General features: G+C 44.7%; 2 protein-coding genes across 2 annotated transcripts in view; one reads left to right on the plus strand and one right to left on the minus strand.

Annotated features, from left to right (window-relative positions):
- The window catches only part of CAGE1 (cancer antigen 1), a 38771-nt gene extending 36084 nt beyond the window's left edge, over window positions 1-2687 (minus strand). Inside the window, exon 1 of the mRNA XM_040249404.1 lies at window positions 2611-2687. Coding sequence (XP_040105338.1) covers window positions 2611-2674 — 64 coding nt within the window. The 5' untranslated portion in view covers window positions 2675-2687. The remainder of the gene's footprint in view (window positions 1-2610) is intronic.
- On the plus strand, window positions 1783-26550 carry RIOK1 (RIO kinase 1). Its single transcript, XM_040249403.1, has 17 exons — window positions 1783-3820; window positions 6460-6664; window positions 7413-7503; window positions 8362-8431; window positions 9794-9836; window positions 11572-11664; window positions 12835-12947; window positions 13055-13135; window positions 14350-14436; window positions 14837-14974; window positions 15380-15483; window positions 15697-15803; window positions 16054-16119; window positions 17314-17433; window positions 18210-18263; window positions 19476-19628; window positions 20661-26550. Exons 1-17 carry the CDS (start codon window positions 3750-3752, stop codon window positions 20769-20771), a joined length of 1707 nt encoding a protein of 568 aa, XP_040105337.1. The 5' UTR covers window positions 1783-3749; the 3' UTR covers window positions 20772-26550.

A 26550-nucleotide genomic window follows, 5' to 3' on the forward strand; every position in this document is an offset into this window, starting at 1 on the left:
AATGCTCAGCCATCTTTATGGTCCAACTCTCACACCCATGCATGACTAATGGAAAAACCATAGCTTTGACTAGATGGACCTCTGTCAGCAAAGTAACGTCTCTGCTTTTTAATACGCCGTCTAGATCTGTCATAGCTTTTCTTCCAAGAAGGAAGCGTCTTTCAATATCATGGCTAGCAGTCACCATCTGTAGTGGTTTTGGAGCCCAAGAAAATAAAGTCTGACACTATTTCCATTGTTTCCCCATCTGTTTGCCATGAAGTGATGGGACCAGATGCCATGATCTTCGTTTTCTGAATGTTGAGCTTTAAGCCAACTTTTTCACTCTCCTTTCACTTTCATCAAGAGGCTCTTTAGTTCTTCACTTTCTGCCATAAGGGTGGTGTCATCTGTGTATTTGAGGTTATTGATACTTCTCCCGGCAATCTTGATTCCAGCTTGTGCTTCATCCACCCTGGCATTTCACATGATGTACTCTGCATATAAGTTAAATAAGCAGGGTGACAATATACAGCCTTGATATCCTCCTTTAATTTGGAATCAGTCCATTGATCCATGTCTGTTCTAACTGTTGTTTTTTGACCTGCACACGGGTTTCTCAGGAGGCAGGTCAGGTGGTCTGGTATTCCCATCTCTTTTCCACAGCTTGTTGTGATCCACACAAAGGTTTTAGCATAGTCAATGAAGCAGATCTTTTTTAAATTTTCTTGCTTTTTCTATGACCCAACTGATGTTGGCACTCTGACCTCTGGTTCCTCTGCCTTTTGTAAATCCAGCTTGAACATCTGAAAGTTCTCAATTTATTGAAACCCAGCTTGGAAAATTATGAGCATTACTTTGCTTGCATATGAGATGAGTATGACTGTGCAGTAGTTTTAACATTCTTTAGCACTGCCTTTCTTTGGGACTGGAATGAAAACTGACCTTTTCCAGTCCTGTGGCCACTGCTGAGTTTTCCAAATTTGCTGGCATATTCACTGCAACACTTTCACAGCATCATCTTTTATGATTTTAAACAGCTCAGCTGGAATTCCATCACCTCCAGTAGCTTTGTTTGTAGTGATGCTTCCCAAAGCCCACTTGACTTCAAATTCCAAGATGTCTGGCTCTAGGTGAGTATCACACCATGGTGGTCATCTGGGTCATTAAGATCTTTTTTGTACAGTTCTTCTGTGTATTCTTGCCACCTCTATTTTCTGGTTCTGTTAGGTCCATACCATTTCTGTCCTTTATCGTGCCCATCTTTGCCTGAAATGTTCCCTTGGTATCTCTAATTTTCTTGAAGAGATCTCTAGTCTTTCCTATTCTATTGTTTTCCTCTATTTCTTTGCATTGATCACTTATGAAGGCCGCCTTCTCTCTCCTTGCTCTTCTTTGGAACTCCACATTCAGATGGGTATATCTCCATTTCTCCTTTGCCTTTACTACCTTTGTATGGTAGTAAATACTGATTTGTACAAAAAGAAGTATTGGGACCCAGAAGGTGAAAGGATCTCTCACTTAATCAAAAGATACTATTATCAGAGACCTGTTAATCAAAAGACTTACTATTATCAGAGACCTGTTAGCGACTGCAAAACACTGTTTCTATGTACTTGATACTTTCTATCACCTCATTACCACATGAAACCCAGCATTACACTTGTTTTTCCTCCCTTCCCTACACCATGCTTATCCTCTAAGGCACTTGGGCTTGAAAACCAGCCGTCTTTGACATTCTTCTACCTAATCACCATGGGCTACTCAGTTTCCAGGTCCTGTCCTTTTCTCCTTTAAAGATGTTTTTCATAACCCATGCTTTCTTTCCCTCACTGTGGCATCATCCTGGTCCACATTCTCATGACCTCCTCAGGTTTGTCAGGGTATGAGAGCAGAAAACTTGCCCAATCACATTACCCTGAAACCAGTTCTTCTGTTTGACTTTCTAGGCCTTATGTAGCCTGGACCCACAGTACCCACCCAGTCTTCTGCTCCAGTCAGATCAGGCTTACTCTCCTGCAAACAGATCGTGCGCCTTACGACTTCAATAGTCTGCTCTGGCAGGTGCTTCTCTTTCTAAAACTTTCCTATTCACCATTCATCTAGTTTTAAAATTCCTACAATGTCTTTAAATTTCTATCTCACAGTTCAGCACATTGTTTGCTATTTTAGTCTTCACCATTGTTTCAAGGGTATTAGTGTCAGAACTCACATATTATACAGACCTCAAGAGGAGTCCTGGAGAAGGAAATGGCAACCCACTCCAGTATTCTTGCCTGGAGAACCCCAGGGACAGAGAAGCCTGGTGGGCTACAGTCCATGGTGTTGCAAACACATGACTTAGCAACTGAACAGCAACACAACAAAAAGAATCCACTTAAGGTTTTTCAATATCCCCTTCAGTAAACCAACCAGTGTTTAGAGAATATGTTGACTAAATCCTGCACCCCAGTGATATATTTTTATCAAAACAATTTAATAATTTTCTTGGGTTATTTTATTGAACTATCAAATTAATAATTCATTGAGGTTTAATTTTTTTCAAACCTGTCATCATTTGGTAAAGTATAAAAAAGCCAGTGAGCCAAGCAGCCTAGTCGGGATTGGTGAAAGATCTGACTTTACACTCACTTTTTCTACTGTCCTCCAAATATATAAATGCTATGTGGGCTGCGGGGGAGGAGGAATACAGCATCCTTTTGTTCTCCAAGAACAAAAAACTACTAGGCCCTTATTTCTTCAAAATTTTGTCTGCGAACCCAGAACTTCCAATTATAACTTTTACAACTCTGTTCCTATGGCATGATCTACAAATTTTCCTTTTTTTTTTTCTTTTAGTTAGGCTTACTTTTTTCATCTTTCATTCTGTCCTCCCCCGACTTCTGCCACACATAACAAAAAAACTTATTCAAGTGATTGGATAGATATTCCAGAAATACTTCTAAGCTGTTTTAGGACAGGAATGAAAAGAGGTATCACTGGGGTTATTGGCAAAAATCCTCAAGTTTAATTTTCAAAATTTAACTTCTGAAAAGCACTCATCTTACTTCCACCTCACAACATTGTAACAAACTTTTTAGGTCGCAAAAGTGTGCTCACTTCCAGGGTCCATAGAGTCTCGGATCCGAAATAAGGATTTCGGGCTTCCTCCCTGCGTACTGGGCTCTACCGCGGGGGAGAACGCTTTCAACCTTTTTCTTCAACGCCTGGCCGCCGGGGTGCGGACACGCTGGAAAGCCCCTGTGTGACGTCCGCCCGGCCGCGGCTGCCGAGTTCCGGCCCTCGGACCTTCCGACATCTCCTCAGACGTGCCCGCGGGCCCGGCGAAGGGCGCCTCCAGGTCTCCATTCGCACAGTTACGGGCTTACACGGCCTGAGCCCTCAGGGACAGCAGCCCCGGCCAAGCTGACACGCGTGCCTCCACGGGAGGAGACAAAGCGGCAAGCCGACTCGGAGAGCTCGGGGAAGGAAGGCCAGCCCAGGACCCGCGGGGACCGACCACAGCAACACAGCGGCACACCCGACGGCTTCCGCGGAAGGTCAATTTCCAGGGCTCAGCCCCCGCGCGAGGCGGGACTTCCGGCGGGAACACTGCTTCCGTTCGGGGGCGGGACTTCCCGTCGGGGCGGACGTAGGTCCGGGCGTTTGGCGTGTGGTACCCGCACGTGGCGCGCGCGTAGGGCGCGGCGTCCACAGAACGGTTCTGAGGCGGGCGTTAGCGCAGAGGCCGTTGGACCGGCTGGCGGAACCGTCCCTGTGCTGCTCCCGCCATGGACTACCGGCGGTTGCTGATGAGTCGGGTGGTCCCCGGGCAGTTTGACGACGCGGACTCCTCGGACAGGTGGGCAGCCGGCGTGCGCCGCCGCCGCGGTCCCCTGGGGGCGTTGACCCTTGTTTGCTGTTGAGAGGGAGACCAGTCATAAGCATCTTTTCCTGGGCATCTTTTCACAGCCGTTTGGGGCTTTCTCCATCCCAACCGGGCTCCCGGGTTGTCAGCATCCCTGAGGGGTTAGAGTTGGGGAGGGCGACAGGGAAGCAGGTGTTTGAGCTTTTAACTACCTAGCTTTAGCTTTTAGCGTTCCAGAAATGTTTAAGCACCAACTGTCTGGCAGTTCTGTCCTTGGCGCTGAAGACGGCCAAGGATGAACAAGACAAACTAAGCCCCTTCTACTTGGGAAGGAGGCGGAGACATAAGTACATGGAGATTTTTTTTTTTTTTAACCAGATGACATATACTATGCAAACAGTTGATAGAACTAAGCAGTGACTTAACGGTCAGGGAACGTGAAGTCCAGAGGGGAAGGACAAGAAGGAGCCAACCTCTGGAAGCAGAGGCGGAAGAGGGGACAGCAGGTGTGGTCCCTCCTGGCTGAGGAAGGAACATCTAGAGGTCACTGTGCCCAGGGCACATGGAGGTAGTTGAAGAGATCGGCTGGTGCAGAAGTGAGGAGCCAGAGCCTAAGAGCGAGGAATGGAAAGGATCTGAGAGATTCTTCTTGATGCTGTAGAAAGCCACACTTGCAGCAGGACAGTGACATCACCCAGCGTGTGATTGAAAGGAATCATTCTGCTATGGAGGAGATGGTTTTGGAGGGCAGGAGTGGACACGGTTTAAAAGGACTAAGAAAATTCAGTTCATAGATCATGGGCGCTAGACTGGGATGTTCTGGAAGTAGAGGGACAGGTTTCTAACCATAGAATAGATGTGAAGTGGGAGTCAAAAGAAATTGGGGATAACTTTTACTTTGAAAGCAAAATGAAACATAGTGTTCATTTTGGAATTACGAGAAAATGGTTTTTACTTTATATTCATAGTAAGGATTTACTGTGTGCAGACGGTATTGCTTTATTTTTCAGTAAATACAGGTTGATCGCTTTCTGTGTGACAGATCTTATGTCATTTGATCTTGATACATTGGTAAATGCTCCCCTGGGTGACAGAGGTTGCATTCTAGCAGGGGCAACCTATTGAGTAACTGGACAAATTATTTGTATGAGTTTTGGGTAAGTAGTACAGAGGAGAAGAACCAGGCAGCCTTCCCTGAGCAAAGTTAATTACTGGAAGGGTATGTAGGATTTAGCCAGAGAAACGAGGAAGGCATTGCAGGTCAGTGTTTTCAGGTGAGCGTGCAGCGGTCCCTAGGGACTAAGGTCAAGTGGGAGGAAGAAACAGAGCCCGTGCGACTGGTGGACAGTCATGAGTGTGCACTGAACACTGTGAAGATGTAAACCAGTGGGTTTTGCCAACTCCAGGAACTTGGGAGACATTGTCACAGCTTGGGGTGGTTGTGCACTCATGGCATCTGGAAAGCTCGGGCCAGAAATGCTGCTGCACAGGACCACCGCCCACAGCAAGGGGTTGCCCATCTGAGGTGGGGAAGCCGTGGTGCAAGTGACGGTATGGCTTTAACATGCCACTTGAGGTTGTTGGCAGTCTGAAGGATCAATTGATGGATTATGGTTATGAAATTCTAATAAATAGCAGGGGGTTAATGATTTTTTGTTCTCTTCCCAGCCATATCCATGGAGATTTGGAGCCCTCTAAGCCATGGCTAATTAATGAGTCAGGATTGCTCATCTGAATTTACTTAAATTCCTCTCTGCCTGTGTTGAAATGCATATCATTGTGTTTTTTACGTGATTTCTGTACTTGCTCTCCACCTGATGCCTCAAAACTGGTAGTACTGCCTCTTGGGAATCTGACCTGCAGACATGTTGTGTTGGTGTGCACAGTGGTTTGTTAAAATTGAACACACCAGTTAAGTGGGAGATTTTCCACAAAAGTGCAGAGTTCTGGCTTCTCTTGAAAAACTAAGAACATTCAGTAACGCTGGTCTGAATTTTCACATGGCAAAAACAGACCCTGTTAGTTGTGATCCCTTACTCTGGGCCAGTTCTCTGGGTTTGACAATCCCCGCTTCTCCCATTTAGTTATACCCCGCCCTCTTCTCCCATTTGTGCTGCTTCTCGTCACCATCCTTCCTTTCAGGAGCAAGGGTGATTTGAAGTTCTTTGTGTAACACAAGTCTTGATAAAGTTCTTTTCATTGTAGAGTGATAATTGAGTTCAAGGTAAGGCTTGAAATAAAGCTTCAGACTTATTCCCAAGTTTTGTCAGAAAGCCTCCCCTGTGTGCTCTTAGAGCAGCTTTGTGAGTGGTTTTCCTGGAGTTCAGGTCTGCTCTGCTGATCAGGGCTAATTCATTCAGCAGAGAAAAGGCAGGAGCGGATTTAATAACCTGATGAATACAACTTCTTTAGTCAGACCTGGAAAATCACCCAACAGCTAAAATAGAACTCAGAAACTGGACAACTTGGTATTAAGTTTGAATTTATTGGGCGATACATGTAACTGAACCTTTTTGATGTATCTGTATAGATTCGTCTACTCTCTCTTAAATAAATACATATGTAAGTCCAATTAAGAATGTGTAAACGGGCTAAAACATCGTTATTTCTAGTGAAAACATTGTTATTTCTAGTGAAAACATTGACTTGAAGACCATCAAAGAGGAAGGTGATGTTGTATTTGAAGACCTTCAGAGTACCGCCAATGAGAAGATGGGTGAGAGTGAGCCGGAAGAGGAGGAGGGCGGGGATTATGACGATGAGGATGACTGGGCCTGGGGCGATGGAGTCGGAAAGCTCACCCAGTGTTTCGCTTCAGGTGGAGGGAGTAGGCCTCAGGTATTTTATACACAGTCCTGTACGTCTTTGTGTTGTTTGCTTATGTCCTCTTGAGTTGTTTTCTGCTGTGGTAAAAGTCACATAATATGAAGCGTACTGTGCCTTCACCGCAGCTAACTGCACAGTTCAGTGTTCAGCGGCACTGCGCGTGCACCAGGATCCGGCTCCCGAATTGGTCACTTTGCTAAACTGAACCTCTGTCCCCATTGGGCGCTAAGTGTCTCTTGTCTGGTCATAAGTGAGAACAAGGCACCCCTACATACTTAATGTGCTTTTCTTTATTTACTAGTTAAGCTGCACTTTTCTCCGTTTTGTTACTATTTGCAATAAACTGCGTATTTGTGTCTTCTCCCAGGCAGTTTTTTTAAGGCTCTTAATCTTATGATGATTTAAATAATTTTTAAATTTACTGATTATGGAACGAATTCACATCATTATCAGCAATATGGAAATGATGAAGAATGAAAGTCTGTGTAGCCTAGGACTGCAGGGCAACATAGCCTGCAAATCTTTCAGTAAATTCCAGAGCCACAAAAAGTCCTTTTAAAAAAGAAGACGTCTCTGAATGTCTAGCATATTCAAGTGCATTTTTAAAACCCTCTTGGGCAAATGTGATTGATCCTTCCCTTAGGGTACTCCTCTAAGTATTGATGCTTTAATAATTAACTATGAACCAAGGGAAGATGGGATGAAATTTAGGCTTGTATGTATATCTAGAGCTTTCATCTCTGAAACTCATTTCTTCTAGGCCAATAGACAGACTCCCAGCTTCAATGCAGCCAAAATGTCTACTCCAGCAGACAAAGTTTTACGGAAATTTGAGAATAAAATTAATCTAGGTGAGTTTTTAAGATACAGTTCCTCTCACTAGGTAATGAGAAAACTCTTCAAAGACAACAAAAATGTTATAAAATTTTATTAGATCAATCAATGGATATATTCAGTGTTACAGGGTAAATAATAAAACTTAAAGGAAATTAAAATTTAGTAATTAAAAACATGACTTCAAGAAAAGACTCTAGCTTACACTTTTTTAGTCCTGTGTTCTCTCTTGTTATGGAAATACAAAGGTACAGATACTCATTCAAGTTATCATTGGTTTTGTATTAGATTCTGTAGTAGGGTTATCTTGTAGTAGAATGGTGAAAACACTTGAATATAATCAAGTGTTGAATATAATCAATTATTGAATGTAATCACATTTTGTTTGACTTTCGGTGTGGCATTAATCATTTCATCACCCATCGAATCCAGGGAATCATAGTGTGAATTTGAAGCCTCTTGGGAAACACAGGGTCTTCTTTCTCTCGTAGACGAAAGCTGTTAGGAGCCTGGTATGACAGCTCTCACATCTGATCATCCCTAGCACAGACCTGTAATTGAAAGTGAAACTGACATTTTTAGAATTATAATATTTATGATAGTTGTACAAAATATTAAATGTCTGAAAGAGCAGATAAAATATTTTTTAGAGATTTCTGAATCTAGATTTCTCTGGCTGAGAAATGACACCTGTCATGATGAAAGTGATCATCTTTGTTAGTAAGTGCTTACCCTTAAAAACACAAAACACACTTTTCATTACTAAAATACATGACTGTGTGTAATAAAATATTTAGAAAGTAGAGAAGGGAAAGGGGAAAAGTATCCTGTTTAGAAACTTTGTCTTATATGGTGTGGATTTTTTTTTTTTTTAGATAAGCTAAATGTGACTGATTCTGTAATAAACAAAGTCACTGAAAAGTCTCGACAAAAGGAAGCAGATATGTAAGTAATATATCAAGTATACACAATAAAGCAAATAAAATGTGACTGATATGAACTAATTGTAGACAGATTAGTAGCATCTCTGTCATAATTCTTTTACAAAGGATGTTCCTTTTTATACCTAAACCAATTCTTAAGTTTAAGTGAGGATATCCTGTGCCTTTCTAATTTGAAAATATCAGATGAGTTTTCTTAAGAAATCTGTGCTGAAACTATAATCATGTAAAATTCATGAAAGTGCTCTCAGGGTAACAGTGCTTGTAGATTTCAGTTTAAACTAAAATGTTAGGGTATAAAAAAATGTCCCCCTTTTAGAGCTTATTAAGGATTGGTCCCTTCCATGAAGTATTTTTTTAAAATGGAAAGTGAAAGTTAGTTGCTCAGTTGTGTCCGACTCTTTGCAATCCCACGGACTGGACATGCCCAGCTCCTCTGTCCATGGGATTCCCTGGGCAAGAATACTGAAGTGGGTTGTCTCCTCCTCCAGGGGATCTTCCCTACCCAGGGATTAAACCCGGGTCTCCTGCACGGCAGGCAGATTCTTTACCAACTGAGCCACTGGGGTAGCCTTAAAAATGTAAGAGCAGATTTAAAACTAAATAGTTTAACTGAAAACAGTTTCCATTTACATTTCTGTTCTCAAAAACAAATGTTTAAGATTTGGCTCACTTCCTATTGCTAATAACTCTAAAGCATTAACAATATGTTACAGAAAACAACACTAAGATCATAAAAATAGCAGTGTTAGAACTGAACTTAAAATTAAAACCCAACTTTCTTCTGGTTTATTATTACATGTGAGGGGTACCAGCTTTTTGAGAAACAGCACATCTTATTTCACTAAACTGCCTGTTTGGATCCTTTATTGGTTTAGGTTAGTCTGTGAATTGAGTCACATAGTATATGAGCCAAAGTAATTGGAGTCTGTTTTTATGCAGTAGCTGTGTTGAAATGATAAAAGCTTGTTTCATTGTAGAAAAGGACTCTGAAGAGAAAGCCTTATAAATTACTTTAATTCTGTACTGAGAAAATCATTAACGGTTTAAGAAACAGTACTTACAGACTTGTTCTCTTTTTCCAGCATAGTTTGTTTTACCCCACTACTCTTGTTTAATCCATCTGAAATATGGACAAAAGTTTTTTTTTCTTACTGCAGATACGCTCCCTTTGCCCTAGGGAACTGAACGGCTTGTTAAAGGCAGTGAAGTTTCACACAATGGTGAAACTACAACGAGGTTATGAAATGTGTTATTAAAGAACTACCTGCTTAGGAATATCATGGAATAATGTACATTTAGAATCTTTTGATTTTGGCTCCTCTGAACTTTGAATGTCACCTTTACTTTTTTGGTTTTGTCTTAGGTATCGCATCAAAGATAAGGCGGACAGAGCAACTGTAGAACAGGTATGGTGTAAATGAATGTGTTGCACACTCTTTAAAGTAGTACTTCTGTTTTTGAATGATAATTTGCTTTGATCCTCCTTGCTTCATGCTAATGTCACCTAGAATTGCTTTTGTGTAAAATTGCTCCTCCTCATAGTTTTGAGTTTAGAGATCTACATTTTGCTTTATTTCTGAAAGCACTTTAAATAGATAAATTAGAATCATGCCCTGCAGAATGGCCCATGAAGCCACCCAGCAGTGCTTTCATCTTCTTGGGGGGAGCAGAACTGCCTGTAAGACCAGGAATCTTTTCTTTTGTCTTAAACAAGGTCTGCGGAAATTTTGTGAGCCTTCCCAGGAGATGAGTCAGGTATCTACCACAAAGTGTGGGTGTGGGTGTGTGGGTGTGTAGGTGTGTGTGTAGAGAAAAGGAGAGAGACAGTAATGCCTTCAGATATTCAATTAGAATCCCTTACTTGGTTTAGAAGTTAGACTTGTTTTATTCTTTATGCAGGAATGCGGGGGGAAACCCGACTTTCCCCACCAAGTGTCAAAGGTTGTGATTGGATATTGGAATTGACCCAGGTATCTGATGGGAAGAGAGTGATGAAACAGGTCAGACCATCGCTTCTGCCCCCTGCCAGCCTCCCTTCCCGTCCCATACACATAGCACAGACACATTTGGAATAGTGGTATTCCAGAGCAGTCCAAGCATTGGACTGAAGCCCTGTTGACCTACAGTTCCATGTTAGTTCTGGGTATGCTGCAGGGACTCAGTCAGACATGAATCTTCAGATTCTCTTCTAAGTTACTGAACAGGCATAACAGCCTTTAAATTCATTGCCTTCTGTTTGTTAAAGCGAATCTGAGGTTGCATTTTACTTGAGACTGACTGGTCTGACCTTGAAGGAGATAAGCCTTTCCCCGATTTACCCACCTCTAGCAGGGGTTGGCCAGCTCTTTACAGAGCTAAATGATAAACACTTCTGGCATTGTGGGTCACAGTTCTCTCTCTTTTTTTTGGACTGCACCATGCCACTTGAAGGATCTTAGTGCCCTGACCAGAGGTTGAACCCAGGCCCTCTGTAGTGGAGAGTCCTAAGTGCTGGACTTCCAGAGAATTCCCAATTTTTTTTTAACATTTCAGTATGTAGAATCCATTTTCAGCTTGCAGGCTGTAGAGAAACCAGGCTGTGGCCAGTTTGACTCATGAGCTGCAGAGTGCTGGTGGTCCCTTGGAGTTTTGTGTCCAGGGCAGCCACCGGGCTGGCTTGTCGTGTGCTGGCATTGCACAGCACACCAGGCTTTGAAGACTGTGTGTGAGAAACAGGATAAGGCTCTCTCTGATAACTTCTTTCTTTGCCACTTGTTGAAACAACAGTGTTTTAGATATACCGGGTTAAATAAAATAGAGATTAATTTCACCTGTTTTCATCATGGCTGAAAAATACAATGTTACCTCTGGTTTGATTGTATTTCTGGTAGCTGTCATGTCAGTTTCTGCTTCCCTTGGACCTGTTGGCCTTTGATTTCCCCAACTGGGTGAACCTGCTGGTTTCTTGCCTCCCTGGCTCCTTTGGGTCTCATTTCACATTTTACTCACTGTGGATGAGTGATTGAAACCCTGCCATCGCGACTGTCTCTTCGCCGAGCAGATCACACAGTGCGCTTAGCTCCAGGTTCGCGTCTAATGCTTCTCTGAGAGATCCTTGGTCCACTGTGTCTGAACGTTCTGCTTTTTTGCAATTCTTTTTAGGTGTTGGACCCCAGAACACGAATGATCCTGTTCAAGATGCTGACGAGGGGAGTCATAGCAGAGATCAATGGCTGTATCAGCACCGGAAAAGAGGTGAGCCAGTCTTTGGATGTCTGAATGTTTCCATGTTCGCTTTCTTACTTCAGATACCAAAGTGAAACTAAAGTGAAAGTGGCAGTTGCTCAGCCGTATCCTACTCTTTGCAACTCCATGGGCTGTAGCCCACCAGGCTCCTCTGTCCGTGGGATTCTCCAGGCAAGAATACTGGAGTGGGTTGCCCTTCCCTTCTCCAGGGGATCTTCCCATCCCAGGAATCAAACCCTGGTCTCCTGCATTGCAGGCAGATTCTTCACCATGTGGACCCCAGGGAAGCCCCCCCAAAAGTGAAACCAGGCAGACTTAGTAAATAAACTGTGCCAAATCAGGATAGTTGAATCAGTGCCATTTCTTAAAAATGGCTGTGTTATGGCTGGGAGGGGCTGTGCACAGAAGTGTGCCTCGCCAGTGCTGTCAGCCCATCCAGGCATGCCCAGCGCCGGTTCAGGTGGTCAGACAGTTACAACGGGGGCAGGGGTGGGGGGTCTAGTCTCTGTGAGTCAGCACTCATCTTTCTCAGTATGGTTCTGGAGAAAGATAGGCATGTTACTTTTCGGTTAACAACTTATTCTGTGAGAAGCAGTTCTCAGTGAAGCTCACTTTACAAATCATGAGATATAAGAATGTCTTCAGATATTTTCCACATACTTGAAATATAAAAATGTTTGAAACTACTCGTGTGTGTATATATATATATATCTAGGTATTTATTTAATTTGAAGACTTGTTTTTGAATTATTTTTTATTGCAGTGTAGTTGATTTGCCGTGTTGTGTTAGTTTCAGGTGTACATCTCGGTGATTCAGACATATATATATCTAGTGGGTCCTTGTTGGTTATCCTTTTTATATATAATAGCGTGTATCTGTTAATCCCAGCTTCCTAATTAATCCTTCCCCACACCTTTCCCCTTTGGTAACCATAAGTTTGTTTTCTTTGTCTATCTAACATATATTTAAATTGTTCTTTACTATACATGTAAGTAGGAGGTATAGTTACTATACCTTTTAGTATTATGTTGTATATTTTAATTCACATACTCAAAAGAGGATAGTATTCCTTATGCATATTATTTCAGTTTACTGGACTTTTTAACTTTCAAGGATAGAGTCAAATAGATTGCAAAAGCAAAATATACTTAATTTCTTTTGTTTTTGACTTAAAATAGGCTAATGTATATCATGCTCGCACAGCAAATGGAGAGAGCAGAGCAATCAAGATTTACAAAACTTCCATTCTGGTGTTCAAAGACCGGGACAAGTATGTCAGTGGGGAATTCAGGTAAGCTCAGATTTTTTTTTTCCCCAAGTGGCTTAACTTCTATATCCTAAAAAGTAAAAACTAGAATAATGGAATGATTGAAATAACAAGTATTTTTCTCATTCAAGATTTCGCCATGGCTACTGTAAAGGCAACCCCAGAAAAATGGTGAAAACGTGGGCAGAGAAGGAAATGAGGAACTTAATCAGGTGACTGTCTGGGGTAGGGGGCTATGTGTGTGCGTGCGTGCATCAGGTGACTTGGGGGGGGTGTCTGTGTGTTCCACGTCTGGCTGTCAGCCCCGGCGCTTCGCTCCCAGCAGACCTGCTGTGATTCTGCCAAGGCCAGGTACTCTCAGGGCACATCCAGTCCCTTAGATGTGCAGGGGTAAACAGAGGAAATGTTTCTGAGCAAATAGGAACCACTTTCTCTCCCTGTCATACAAACCCATCGCGGAAGAATTCTGCCATGACTCATGTTTACTAGGCAAGGCTGGGTCACGTGAAAAGCCTTGGGAGCCACGTGAGGTTTCGAGTTTACTGTGAGGGTGATAAAGAGCCTGCAGGATTTGAAGCAGGCAGGTGACATGAGCAGGTTGGGAGGATGACGTGTCATTTTGTGCAGGTGCTGGCCTGTGAGGCAGTTTTGTTAGGCCCCGAACTCTCGATCGTAGTTTCCTCTTCTTCAGTCCAACTCTGGACACATTTGTATATTCTTTGCCTTGGCACCTTTGTATCAAGTAAAGGCATCTTTAGGCTTCCTCATTTGAAGTTTTAAATATACTTTAAATAATGAAGGTCTTCTTTCTCTCTTTCAAATATTTTTTAACATTTTATTTGCTATATCTAGGTGTCATACACTGGGTATTTTTGTACTATTAAGTAAAATCCGGGAGATAGTGAAAGACAGGAAGCCTGACGTGCGGCAGTCCATGATGTCCCAAAGAGTCGGACACGACTTAGCAACTGAAAGACAACCAAGTCTGCTTGTTTGAAAGTCGTTTTGAAATCTTATGCTCAATTAGCGACTGGCCATGAGTCCACTATTTTTATTAATCATTGTTCACACTGATCAACTCAAAAGAGAATTGCAAACATACCTTCTGTGTTTTATCAGTTCTAAGGGGCCTGTGTCTTCATAGTTTTAACACCTCTGGCTTTGAACTGGGTGTTCGAGGCTGTGGGACCTAGTTCAGTTGCAGTGCTTTGCCATTCTTGGTGATGTGTAATGGTGCCACTGACAGTCCTCAGCATCTTAGAGGTTATGAAATGAAGTGATAGCTCAAGAGGCTGGGGTGCCATTTGCCCTTAGCCTGTCCGTCCTGCACTGCAAGGAAGTGCACTGCCAGCTGTTTCAGAGTAGATGCTTTAGAGCGTTTGTTTCAGCTTCTCATTTGTCCTTTTCTTCTGCTTTCGTATCACAGGCTAAACACAGCAGAGATTCCGTGCCCAGAACCCATCCTGCTGCGAAGTCATGTTCTCGTCATGGGTTTCATCGGCAAAGACGACATGTGAGTGCCTGGGAAAGCTAGTAATTACATGCCCAGCATTGTATTTTTAAGTGCTATGAATCATCCATTATATGAATATTTCCCGTTTAAATAGTTGATTTTGTCTTGGAATATTTTTTAATAAAAGTCTTTCCCACTCTATTAGTACATAAGGTTTTTAATTTGTTTAACCTTTTTAAGTCTCAAAATGCTTCAGAGCAACAGAGCTCACCTTGTTTTTCAGGAATGTCTTATGTTGCCAAAGCACCTGTTTGTGGACAGCTCTTTAGAACCGTATCTCTAGAGAGAACTAAACTGATCAGTGATGAACCATAGAAGAGAAGAGTGTGTAACAGTGTAGCAGGAAGCAAGAAAAACTTGAGTCTGCTTATCTGAGTTGTTCACTTTATTTTTGTTCAAGGCCAGCACCGCTCTTGAAAAACGTCCAGTTATCAGAGTCCAAGGCTCGGGAGTTGTACATGCAAGTGATCGAGTACATGAGGAGAATGTACCAGGACGCCAGGCTGGTGCACGCAGACCTCAGTGAATTCAACATGCTGTGAGTGGGTGACCCATGTGACCTTCCACGAGTCCCATCAGATCCTTTAGGGAAATGAACTAAATCCCAATCCAAGAAGTCATCTAAATTCTCAGTTTTCAAGTTGGCTTCCACAGGGTCACAGGGTAGGACGTGTTTGGTGGCCTCAGGCACAGGATTGGGTGCTCTGATCACTGGTGGGGTTAAAAGGACTTTGGAAATTTTCTCAGTTTTCATCTCTTGTTAGTCACAGTGGCTTTTCTCCTTATCCACTTTGGTCACATTATTAGTGTCTTCTGTTGCTCTTAAAATAGAAAGTTTTAAATGAGATACAGGCAAGCAGCGGTATGCCCTAGGCCCCTGTGCCTGGCCCCTGGTGCAGTGTGGTGGCAGCGTGGCTCAGCCCCTGTGCCCTGGCCCACGCAGGTACCATGGCGGAGGTGTGTATATCATCGATGTTTCTCAGTCCGTGGAGCACGACCACCCGCACGCCTTGGAGTTCTTGAGAAAGGACTGCGCCAACGTCAGTGGTGAGTGGAGACTGGGCTTCTCCCCAGCTTGTTTGCACCTGTAGCTCCGTGCTCCGCTAAGCTGTTGATAGAGAACCGTGGCACTGAATCGTTTGACTCAGTGATACTGACACCCTTGGCTCAGTGATGGTGAATTTTATCTCTTTGTCTGTGAAGAGATTGGAATAGCAACCTTTTCCCTCGCAGAGCCCTCACAAGCATCTTCTCTGGCAGATTTCTTTCTGAAGCATGGCGTTGCTGTGATGACTGTGCGGGAGCTCTTTGAATTTGTCACGGATCCATCAATTACATCCGAGAACATGGATGCGTATCTCTCAAAGGTGAGGTGGGGCCGAGACTGGGGGGAACAGGAAGCAGCGGTAGTGGTGGCATCTCGGTGTCACTTCTGAGGACTCGGGGTTTAGCATCATTTCTGTTCATCATGAGAGCTTCCAGAGACCTTTTCCTTCTGATTTCACAGATGAGGGATCAAACTGTAGTGAACCCAGTGGTAAAGCCAGGTTTCTGGGTAAGGAATGTATGTGCTGTGGGTCGAATGTGAAGGAAGGTGATTTTTGTTTTCTTTCCAAGGCCATGGAAATAGCATCTCAAAGGACCAAGGAAGAAAGGTCCAGCCAAGATCATGTGGATGAAGAGGTAAGATTGATTATCTGTTATAGCCTTGGAAACACTTGTGTCTTGAGGTCTCTTTTTTCATACATTGCTGGGGCATGATCTTGATTTTATTAGATTTGCAGCATTTTAAATGATGATGATATTTCCTTGAGATGTAACATGTTACATGATTAAATTGACCCAAGTTGTGTAGCTTACATCCCATTATATCCTTCCATTCCTGGCCTGTTTGCCCCTAGTCCTGCATGGAGAATATTTTTACAGAACCCACTGGAGGATGGGATTCAAGAAGGAAAAGCCAATTTTAGTTTGCTAAGGTGAATTTTTTTTAACTTTTTATTTTGTATTAGGGCATGGTCGATTAACAAACAGTGCTGTAATAGTTTCAGGTGAGCAGCGAAGGACTCAGCCACACATATACACACATCCATTCTCCCCCAGACTCCCCTCCCATCCAGGCTGCCACACTGAGCAGAGATCCTGTGCTATACAGGAGGTCCTTGTTGGTGACCCCGTTTTAAATACAGCAGTGTGTGTGTGTCCATCCCAAACTCCCTAATTATCCCTTCCCCCATCCTTCCCCCCAGTAACCATAAGTTTGTTCTCAGACCATAAGTCTGCAAGTGTGTTTCTGTTGTTAATGTGAATTTTTAAGTGATCTAAATGTTGATTCCCGTAACGTTGTAGATTTTATATATTTATGTTTGGTAAAAAGGAAGACTTTTTGTAAGATGTTGGGAGTCAGTATGTTTTTTGTGAAAATGATCCATCAGAGGCTTTTTTAAAAAAATAATTCTCAGAGCTCTTGGTGTAATGGGTGAGTATAGCGCAGCCCGTACTTCCCAGCTGTAGTGCAGGGCAGACGATGTTCCCACAGAAGACCTCTTCCTCTGTCATTCATAGCCAGGCAGCACTTGCTCACAGCAGCTCCTTTCTCTCCCACTCAGAAATGCCACTTTCTGGAATACAGAAGGGAAAGAAGTGTTATTCCAAGGGTAACCATTTATCATTCCGTGTTTTATCGTTAGTCACAATCTCCTGTGGCCCAGCACACAGCACGGGCCGCACCAAGTGTGCAGACAGCCTGGCTGAGACTGCGCACGGGGTGTGTGGCGGTGGTGATGACCTGCTCTGGGACTGAGGGCGTGGGCAGGCTCAGTGCGCGTGGGGAGCCATGGCTCAGTCTCCATTTCACTGTTCTTCTGCGTCTGTTAGGTGTTCAAGCGAGCTTACATTCCTAGAACCTTGACTGAAGTGAAAAACTACGAGAGGGATATGGATATAATGATGAAACTGAAGGAAGAGGACATGGCCATGAACGCCCAGCAGGACAACGTGAGTAGCTTGGTTTGTCTTCAGCAAGTTCACCAGGGAAGCTGTGGTCTTGAGTGTTGCCTTTGAACTAGTAAGACGGCTCATTCCCTTCGCACAGCACGCCCTTTGTGTACGTTGCTTGTGGAGGACATCAATCCACTGGTCTTTACGAAAGGAAACAAGTGAGGCCAGCAGGCTGTAATCACAGGAAAGGAAGCTGTGTATGGAAGCCCAGGCTCTAAACGGTTGCCATGCTAGATCCATCGACAGGCTCAAGGTCTGGAAAATTTGTTTCTGCTAAAGGACCAGAGGGTAAATATTTAAGGCTTTGCAGGCCAAGAAACAAACTTGAGGCTACTATATGGGTCATTATATAATGAGAGAAAAAATTTCCCCCAAATGTTTGATGACATTAAAAATGCTTATAATATTGAATACATACAGCTTTTCATGACAGTGAGAAAGGAATGGAGTTATTTGGGGGAATAGAGAACGTTACACTTAGCTGAGTTTCAGAGCTAGGACTGCCTGTCACTGACTGGTTACAGCTGTGTGTCCATAAAAACCCCCAGGCTGCAGGTGAGTGGAGGCCCCGGTGGGGTGTGCAGACCTGCTGTGGTTATGGAGGAGAACCACACCCATCCTAGACGCTGTGTCCCGTGAGACACAGTTTGGACACCTTTTTATACTCAAATGAGGTATCATTTAGCCAGCAACAGTATCCTTTCTTAATATTGCAGCGTATTTTAGTGTTCAGTTTTATGCTGATTCTTTTTTTTTGTCTCTTTGGTTTTAAGATTCTATACCAAACTGTCACGGGACTGAAGAAAGATCTGTCGGGCGTTCAAAAGGTATGAAGAACAAGTATTCATTTACATGAAAACTCAAAAGGATATAAAATTATGTGTCAGGTATTATTAGTGTTGAAATAACAGCGGTGCGCTATTACTGGTACAGATGCTTTCATGGTCCGTGGGCATCATGTTCGTTCCTTTTACCCGTGAGACTGAGCTGTGGGCACGTGTAGTTTGTTGTTTACTCTGCCCCTGAATCGGTCTGTTGTTGTAGCTGAGGCATCAATCTTCTGTGTATCCTATCTTCGCTGGTGAAGCTGTTAACAGTAACCACGTGCTTCTAGATGTTTCTATAAGCAGCTTAAAATAGCAGCGGGGTCTGGTCTCACCCTAGCGCGCAGTCTCCTGAGGGCGGGGCTCCCGAGTCCTGCCATCTCATGCTGCAGATTCCGGTAGTGATTTTTCTTACAGCAGGTTTGTTGTGTCTTAACATTTTCAAACAGCAGAGATTAATTCTAATTTAAGCAGTAATAAAGGTGGTTCTTACTTCTTTTGATGTTTTTAATGGATGTTCTTAATATGAAGTTTCGTGGTTTACATTTTGAAAGTTGACTGTCTTGTTTGTGGGAGGAATTGGACTGGGAGAATTCTTGGATTCTGCGTTTCTGGGTTTTTTGTGGCAGGTGTGACAAGGATAGTTGCGCTTTGAATTCCAGAGCAGGAAGATTCTGTTACCACTGGCCAGGAAGCCTTTTTGTACCATCACCATGTAAAGATCTGTTTGGTTTTTTTTTTTTCTTCTTATGAAAAGAAAGCCTTGTGCTTTAAAAAATGCTTCCTGCTGCTTTAAAAACTGCTAACCTTCAGGGAAAAAAGTGAACATGTTTTTTGTTTAAAGATTGTCTTCCCTCTTGGATTAACAAATGTTCCACTTGAAATTTAATGTGCAGGCCAACAGCTGTGAAGTGATCCAGATATGTTCACTTTTCTCTCTTGTCTATGTTCCAAATCCCAGCTCAGCCCAAGGGTTGTGCTGCAGGGGTGGGACAGTCCTGCTGTTGATCTGGGTGGCTCCCCACGTTGGGAGCATCCTCAGCCATCCTGGAATGGCTGCTTCAGGCTTCCTGCCGAGCATGGATCCTGTTGTTTTGATGTTTCAGTACGTTTTCAAAGTCTGTGAGGCTGAAATCTGAATTCTGTCATTAACTCATTGAATGCCAGTAGGGAATTGGCTTGTTGAGAATAACATGGTCCTGTGATGTTTTCAAGGTCCCTGCACTCCTGGAAAGCCAGGTTCAGGAGGAGACTGGTTCTGATTCAGAAGATGCAGGGAGCGTGGAGTGCTCTGACACAGACTCTGAAGAGCAGGGGGATCCTGCCGGCTCCAGGAAGCCCCCTGCCGACCTTGAAGTTGATAGAAAGGTTAGCTGAGAGCGCCTGTTCCCACGTTTGTCAACACAACCACACAGTCCCTTGAGGCTGTGTGCTCAGATGTCTGGATCAGAGTAGCTGAAGTATCAGTTTTTAGTTCCTGAAGTGTGAACTTTGCTTTGGTGGTAACATCATCTAGAGATTGGGCTTCTTCTGGGAGCCCTTGGGCACTGCCCAGGGAGAGGACACAGTAGTTTCAGTGCGTTGCTTAAAAGTGGTTGTCATGCACTTGTACAGATGATGCTGGAGTGGCCCCTGTGGTAAAATACCAAAAAACCATTCCAGGGGCATTTTTACAGCCCAGCTCCCCATTTTCAGAATCGCAGAAATTTCTTCCACTGCTGCCTGTAGACATAAGAGACGCTACTGATGCAATGATCCATGATGCCTGAGTAACTGTTACTCTTTCTTCTTAGCCTAATCCTTTAAACCCTGGAGAATCTGGGTTCCAAGACTTCCAAGAGACATCCCCAGCTCCCTAGTACACGTTCTCTCTTTGTCTCCTGGAAATAAGTATTTTGTATCTCATTCCAACATTTATTTCTGTTAGAATACGAACCACATAAAGAAAAGAAGTCGCACACATTTATTATAATAATGTCCCCATGGGCATCTGTCTTGATGGTCTTGCAATGTCTGAAATAAATTGTAAAGACAGTTTTCACCCCCAGTTCCACCACCAAGCCATAATCACTTTCAGTTTTTTTCTGTGACACTCACTTTTTATCTTCTTACATATATTTAACAATTTAGTTGTAATAATAATGTGACTATTCAGAATGAATGAAATTTGCAGAGTTTTTGCTTTTGGTTTTTCCCAAACTTTTTTCTTAAAAAACCACTAGTTGATTTGGCGGTGTTGGGTCTTAATGGTGACACACATCCCACGGGCCATCTGGCTGGGGCGCATGAGGGACCTTCGTCCCCAGCCAGGAGGGGGCCCCCCACCCGGGGCCTTGCACAGCAGATCGATAGCCACTGGACCACCAGGAAATCCTTATACTTTTTATTTTTGTTTTACAGGAAAGAAAAAAGATGGTCAAGGAAGCCCAGAGAGAGAAAAGAAAAAACAAAATTCCTAAACACGTGAAAAAAAGAAAGGAGAAGGCAGCCAAGATGAAAAGGGGCAAATAGAACCAGAACCGTATCATGTACAGTAATTTTCCATCAGTTACGTTTCACACCTGTGCACTGAGCTGCCTCTGGAGGACGGGTTATTGATTTTAACCAAATGGTTTTTACTGCAGTGTCCCTGAGGACCAGTTTTCATGTTTTCATGTAATTATGTAAACAGCTCTGACCTCTGTTGTCTAGATCCATTCCCTAGCTCTGTGTAGTATTGATAGAGGATTTATTTAATCCACTATTTTAATGAACTTTATACAATTTTATTTTTGTATATTTTTATCTTTTGCAGTGTTGCTTTTAAAGCATTGTAATTATTTAAACATATTGAGCGTTCCCGCCCTTTGTGTAAGTGTAAAGGCACTTTGGACAAACTTAGGCAAGTTGTTTTTGCTTTGTTTGTACCAAAGACACACCTGGGATTAGTGGACTATAAGGCCATAGTTTCTCTGAGAGGGAGATTCACTGATACAGAGAATTCAGTTGGCTGTTGATATCATCGTTCATTGCAGCTTCATTCTATGTGTACTGATGATTATTTATAGTGTACTTACTCTTCATCGTTACTGTTCTTCTCTGAGCTGGTACCTCCCAGTTCATAAGCTATTTCACATTCACATATGTGGCCTAGTCATTCATTCATTCATCAATGTTTAGGTGTTTTAGGTATGGGAGACACAGCAGTAAATCAAAGGCAAGTTCCATGGATAATCCTAGTTTTCCTTAAGTTGAAGCTTGCCCTGGCTTGGATCCGTGGGTTACTGAGGGACGAGCAGGGTCAGCTGCGTAAAGCAGCCAGAAGTTACTGCCTTCAGGTAGTTTGCATTTTCATAAGAAGACAGTGTATCAGCCTAGTAAATTCCATGGAAGAACTAGCACTGCTTGAGGCAGTGGAGGTATGCACATTTAGAAGAGGCCATATTTGGGCAAATACTTGAAGGCTGTGAGTTGTGTGCCTGTCGGGAGAGAATAATGGTCCAGGCAAAGCAGACAGCAAGTGCAAAGGCCCTGAAGCAGGAGTGTGCCTGAAATGTTCCAGACACCAAAAGCTAGGGCATCGTAACCACTTGGGGGGTGGGGTTGGGTCCGGGAGATGGGACATAGTGGCTTAGATCGGGTGGTGGTAGGCGCCTGGAAGGTTTTGAGCAGAGGAATGATGTGATCTGACTTGTTTTTAAAGAATTGCAATCACTCTGACTTCCATGGAGAATTGACCAGGAGGCAAGGAGTAAGGGCCGGCTGGGTATTTATTGTGACCTGTGTGAGAGATGATGGGGGCTTGGTATAGGATGGTAGCAGTGGACATGGAGAGAAGCCTTTGGATTCTAAGTATAGGAGCTACAGGATGTGTCATGAGAAATGCCGATTTTAACCGTGGAATCAAAAAAATTTGTGTAGATGAACGTAGTTTCCCCTAAACTGGAGCTTGCCCCTGCTTGTTTGAGAATCAGTGGGTTATTGAGGGAGGGGCAGGGTCAGCTGAGGTCTTAAAATTTTAAGCAGACAGCTTAAATTTTGTATTCATAATAGCGTCCCTTCCCAACTTGAAAAAAGTTCAAATACGAAATTTCAGGAAAACATAGTTGTGTCTCCTCTGAACTATTCTACAGTGAACACAACGGAGGAGAAAACAGACAGGTGGCTGAGCAATGCAGTGCCCTTTTGAGGGGGTCACCTTCAGGACCCTCTGGCTTTGGCCTGGGCTGGGGCCTCCTCCCCAGCCAGTGTGCTTAATCCAGGTGCTCAGGCTCCTGGGTGCCATCTCTGCTGAATCAAGTGCAGTCACTGGGTTTGGAATCAGTTTCCCTGGGCAGAGCCAGTGTTGCCCGGCTGGCCAGTCCTCATCCCAGGCTGCCAAGAGGAAGTGGCTTGTGGTGCGCCCGGACAGGACCTGCAGGGGAATTCTGGCTCAAAGCGCCTTCTTCCTGACAATGTGCTGACATGGCCCTTCCCCGTCTGGATTCTGGGCTGTAGCTGTGGCTGTGCGGGAACCACCGGTAGCCTTCTTGCGGGACGGGTCTGATGCCACTTCCCTTGTTTGACTCTTGTAAGCTGATCTAGAAGAAGGAGCCCCGTCTTAGGTAAACGTCCCTTTCTGGCTCCAGTTGCAATAGAATTTGCACACCTGATGGGTTTGGTGTCCCTGAATTTCTGGTGAGCTTTGGGGGTCTCTTGGCCCAAAGGCCGGGACATCATTTTGTCCACTTTGGACGTACCTGGTTTTCTGTCCTATTTTGTCAATTTTCTAATCCCTTAAAAAAGTGCAGGCGTTTCTTCTCTCAAAGTTGACTGTGAGGGATCTGGGTGGTTTCATGGAAGCACGGAGTCACAGTGGTCTCCTTTGTGGCTGGAGTCCTTATTTTTCCTTTGATGAAGCAGTTCAGGGACAGCACCTTTCCCCCACCCGGGAGCACAGCCTTTGAGCCTGGTCTCAGAGTGAAGAGGTAGGTGGGCGCCACAGCCGACATACGGTTTTCTTCAGCCTTTGCTTCTCTTTTACGACGATGGACTCAAGGTTGGAGAGTTTTGTAGTTTGGTACCAAGAGTGGTTGGAGGAGATCTGTCCTTTTTGTGAGTTTCTGTTGAATTCAGTGCAAGCAGCTTGCTGTTTCTTGGTTGTGGGCCCATCCCGTTTTGTGGCTGTGATTTCATTAACCTCTCGACTCAGAAAGTGAAGAGCTGAGAAAGTTCTTCTAGAAGCTGGTAAAATTCAGTCGAAGGGCATCTTGAGTGTCATGGGCTCTGAAGGTTGGCATTTCTAAAAGTCCTTTTTGTTTTCAAGAGCTTAACAGATCTTCTAACATTTGGTTGTGTGTACACATAACGATATTCAGGGCTTGACTTGGACTTCAGGGGCTTGCTTTTTGATGGTGTGACGGTCGCGTGAATCAGCAGCTACAGCAGATCCTCGCTGTATAATTTCCTGTGAAGATTTCCTATGACTGTGTCAGATAAGGTTTTCAAGCACTGGTGGTCATAAAACAGGAGCGCTCCGTGTTTTCTGTTTCTTGAATCGGACTGTGTCGTTACATGCCCTGCATTTTGGTTGGAGTTTTTAACTTCCATATGCTTTGGGTTTGGGTTGCCTTGGACATAAGGGCATTTATCGGTGTTCCAGGGGTTATAATGTTGGGTCTGAAAGCATCTAAGCTGGTTTCCAAAGGAGAAGACAGCTCTCCTGCACCCGTGCTCTCCAGAGATCTTAGTCCCAGCGGGAGTGCTGTGGGAACATCTGGGCTTGAATTTGAAGAATGAAGACTTGTGGACTTTGTGACTTTGGTTTCCAGCTTTCCTTCACTTTCTGTATCACTCTACTTCCTGCTGTGACGGCTGGCAGCCGCGGCCTCTGGGAGGGGCCCCTTGTACCGCCTGGAGGAGCCACACAATACCCTTTTTCCTTTTTTTCCCAACCAGCAAGGGTGTCATCTGTGTGAGCACAGTTGTCTCCAGCTCTCTGAGCGCTTTCTGCATTTCTTATCACTGGGTAGTAATTTCAAGGCCAAGCAACTTCATCATCTCAGGGTAAAATTTGACCCTTTACACATCTGCCACGTCGCTCTCCTGCGGTCGTGAACCCGTCGTGGCCAGGTGGCAGGTCCCTGGGCCCGGGTACCTCAGCTGGAGCGGGGCGGGCAGGGGCAGGCGGTGAAAGCTGTCTAGGAGCAGGCGCCCCTGTGGCTCGCGTCTGTGGTACAGCGGGGGCATGAGTGGCTGCCTCAGGGAGCAGAGGGTATCGAAGGCTAGACGGTCAGGGGACCTAGGCCGGCGTTTTGGATGGACTGTCCTGGGTTAGGACAGGCCTGGTTGTCTGTGAGAGACATGTCTGAGTCTCCAGCAGGCTAGGGTGTGGGCCGGCCACTGATGGGGGGTGAGTGCTGTCTGGTGACATCACTACCCTCAGGACAGCCAGTGTTTAAATGGGGCAAGGAGAGGGGTTCCCCCAGAGGGGCAGTTGAGGATACGAGGCGCTTTGCTGGCGTCAGACGCCGCATGGGTCCCACACGGCCCTGAGAGAGCGTATCATGGTGATGAAGGGTCAGGAGCCTGGCCGTGTGAAGCAGGCACATGCCCCCAGTGCGTGGAGCTCAGCACAGTGCCTGCTTCACGGGCATCCTGTGAAGGATGCTGGAGGGAGCTCGGGGGAGCGTGGCCAGGGCTGGGCCAGGCCAGGGAAAGTGAACTCAGCCACTGACTCTCCGGTGTTCCCGTGGCGGTGTGAAAAGAGGTTCACGGAATCACCTAGAAGGTACCTTGCCTCTCCCCAGAAAGGCTGAACTTCAACCCACGAAGCCTCTCACTGTGGTTGGCAGGTTACAGGAAACATGAGCTCACAGGAGCAGGATCCACGATGCTGGGAGGATGGGGTCAATGGAATCAAAAAGAGGGCAGCAGGGAGGGAAGGAGCCAGATGTCTAATAAAAAGGAAAAGAGGTCTAAGAGACATGTCAGTGCTGTGACTTTAGCTGGACCCTGGTTAGATGAAACCAGTTGTGAAAAGATGGGCTGTTTGGGGTTTCTTTTCAGACAAACGGAAAACTTAAGCATGGAGGAGGTGTCAAGTGATAGGAAGGGATCGTTCGTTTCACCAGATGTGATAGTGGTATTTGTGCTTGAAATGGTTCCCTCAGAACCTGGACTAAAGTCTCACTGGGTGAAATGAATAGGATGCCTGTGATTCAAAATTCTCCATCCTTCCCGAGTCCCTAGAGGACAGCAGTGGATGAAGGAAGAATAGCAGGTCAACAGTTGCTGAGACAGAGTACTAATGGGTGTCTTGGGACTCATTACACTCTTTTCTCTCTCACAATTTCTGTAAGAAAAGAGCTGGTTTTTTTCTGAATCGAAGTTTCTATTAAGTACTTAAAACAGGGCCTGCCACATACTTGTACTGTATTACACAAGTGTCTGCATTTTTATTTTGTTTGCTCTTTTTAAGTAACTTTTTTTTTTGGCCCGGTCTTTAATTGTTTAATCATCTGGGCCAAAGAGGAAGGCCTCAGGAGGACTGTTAGTGCCTTCTGGTACCAGCCCAGGTCGGTGTCCCCTGACATGCCTTTGGTTCTGAGATTCCAGTTCCCTGGTGGAGGCAGTGTCAGAACATGTGTGCTGAGCTGCCCTGAGGCTCGGTTCTGCCCCGCCTGCCCGCCCCCTTCGCAGTGACCTGTCCTGGCCACTCCTGGCGTGCGGTCTGCCCCCCTCAGCTGAGGCCACTGCAGTCCTGGTGACCTTTGCGGTGTTTTTCTGAAGCTGCTCTAATTGACAGGCTGGCCCCGTGTTACTGCACTTCGCAGACACCGAGACTGTTTTACTGACTGAAGGGCTGTGGCAGCCCCGTGCGGCCCCTCTGACTGCCGTTCCTGGCTCGGCTCACTCAAGCCCCTGGTCACGTGGTGGTGGTTCTTGCCGTCTTTCAGACCCTCTGCCGGCAAAAAGGTGACAGCTTGCTGACAGCTCGGGTGATGGGTAGCATTTTTTAGCGATAGCACTTGAGTGTGAGCATCACTCTTGTATGCACTGGGAAACCACACACTACATGCAACGTGTTTTCCCGCGATGGTCACCCCGTGTTGCGGCCGGGAGCCAAGCACACAGTGCGTCCGCGCTCTGCCTGTGCGTGTATGTCTGAGATTTCCTTGCACAGGTCGTGTGTCTCTCCCTCGCCTCCCAGCTCCTCCTAGAATAAGCTCCACGGGGCAGGGGTGTTTACCTTTGTTCAGCTTTGTGTCCCTGCACCTAGAATTGTGTCTAAAATATCGTAAATGCTCAATAAACACTTAAGTGAATGATA

The sequence above is a fragment of the Oryx dammah genome, unplaced genomic scaffold, assembly GCF_014754425.2.
Source record: "Oryx dammah isolate SB20612 unplaced genomic scaffold, SCBI_Odam_1.1 HiC_scaffold_11, whole genome shotgun sequence".
Taxonomy (NCBI): domain Eukaryota; kingdom Metazoa; phylum Chordata; class Mammalia; order Artiodactyla; family Bovidae; genus Oryx; species Oryx dammah.